Source organism: Haplochromis burtoni, unplaced genomic scaffold, assembly GCF_018398535.1.
Source record: "Haplochromis burtoni strain Fernald_Lab_line unplaced genomic scaffold, NCSU_Asbu1 Contig_822, whole genome shotgun sequence".
Lineage (NCBI taxonomy): Eukaryota > Metazoa > Chordata > Actinopteri > Cichliformes > Cichlidae > Haplochromis > Haplochromis burtoni.
In genome coordinates this window covers 141939-142808 of record NW_024583183.1, presented here as the reverse complement: position 1 = coordinate 142808, position 870 = coordinate 141939, and the positions used below count along the sequence as shown (strand labels likewise).

The 870-nt window shown below is 36.8% G+C and overlaps 1 protein-coding gene across 1 annotated transcript in view; it reads right to left on the bottom strand.

Annotated features, from left to right (window-relative positions):
- The window catches only part of LOC102303548 (integrin alpha-X-like), a 12826-nt gene continuing 11956 nt past the window's right edge, over positions 1–870 (bottom strand). Inside the window, exons 13-16 of the mRNA XM_042215786.1 lie at positions 742–852; positions 501–614; positions 311–421; positions 1–103 (exon numbers count right to left, since the gene is read on the bottom strand). Of these exons, the coding sequence (XP_042071720.1) occupies positions 41–103; positions 311–421; positions 501–614; positions 742–852 (399 nt within the window). The 3' untranslated portion in view covers positions 1–40. The remainder of the gene's footprint in view (positions 104–310; positions 422–500; positions 615–741; positions 853–870) is intronic.

Genomic DNA, 870 nt, shown 5'->3' with positions numbered 1-870 from the left:
TTGTTTCTTTTTAGGTAATTCCGCTGGGGATGCACCTGCATTAGCTGCTGTCTTTTGCATTTTCACTTATCATCTGTTTATATTTACTCTTGAAAAATCCAGCCTAGGAGTGCAAGGAAAAAAACATTTAAAAAGGCAGCAATCATGCAATGGAGTTGCAATGACAAAGAAAAATAAATGATATAATATAATAATAATGTAATAAAAAAGTTAGTGACTAAAGATAATAAGCTTTGAAACAGTTTCTTTAACTCTTTTAAACAATTTTAAAATTGTGATATTGACTGGAAAAAAAAGTAGACCATCTCACCTTATACAGGCCAACAGTGAGTAAAGCCAGAAAGGCCAAACCTCCCAGGGATCCTCCAATGATCTCTTTGGTAAAATCTGGCTCAGGCCACACGTCTACTTCTGCCTCTATCTGAACAATGAGGTGACAGAATGTGGATGACTTTCCAGCTCTTGTATAACTGAAACAAGAGGGAGTATTGTGTACTCACCTTGTATACAGGAGGATTACTGTTGGACCCTGTTGAAAAGTAGATGTACTGGGTTTCATCGTACTCCAGACTGGCTGTGCTGGTCAAGAGGAATTTGGCAGATTGAAGTCCAATCTTTTAAACAACAACAACAAAAAAAGAATGAGTTAAGAGTAAATGTCTGAAAAATTTAATGAAGTTACAAGTACATAGTAACAGTTGTACTTTTTTTTTTTAATTACCACAATTACCCTTTAATTACCTGCTCTATCCATCTTGAACTGAGGTTGGCAGAGATTTTGTACGTCCTACTCTGCAGCCTTGCCATGAATGTGTTGCACTTGAACACTCTGCACATGGCTACAGAGCAGTCCTGTGGGTGATTTAAAAA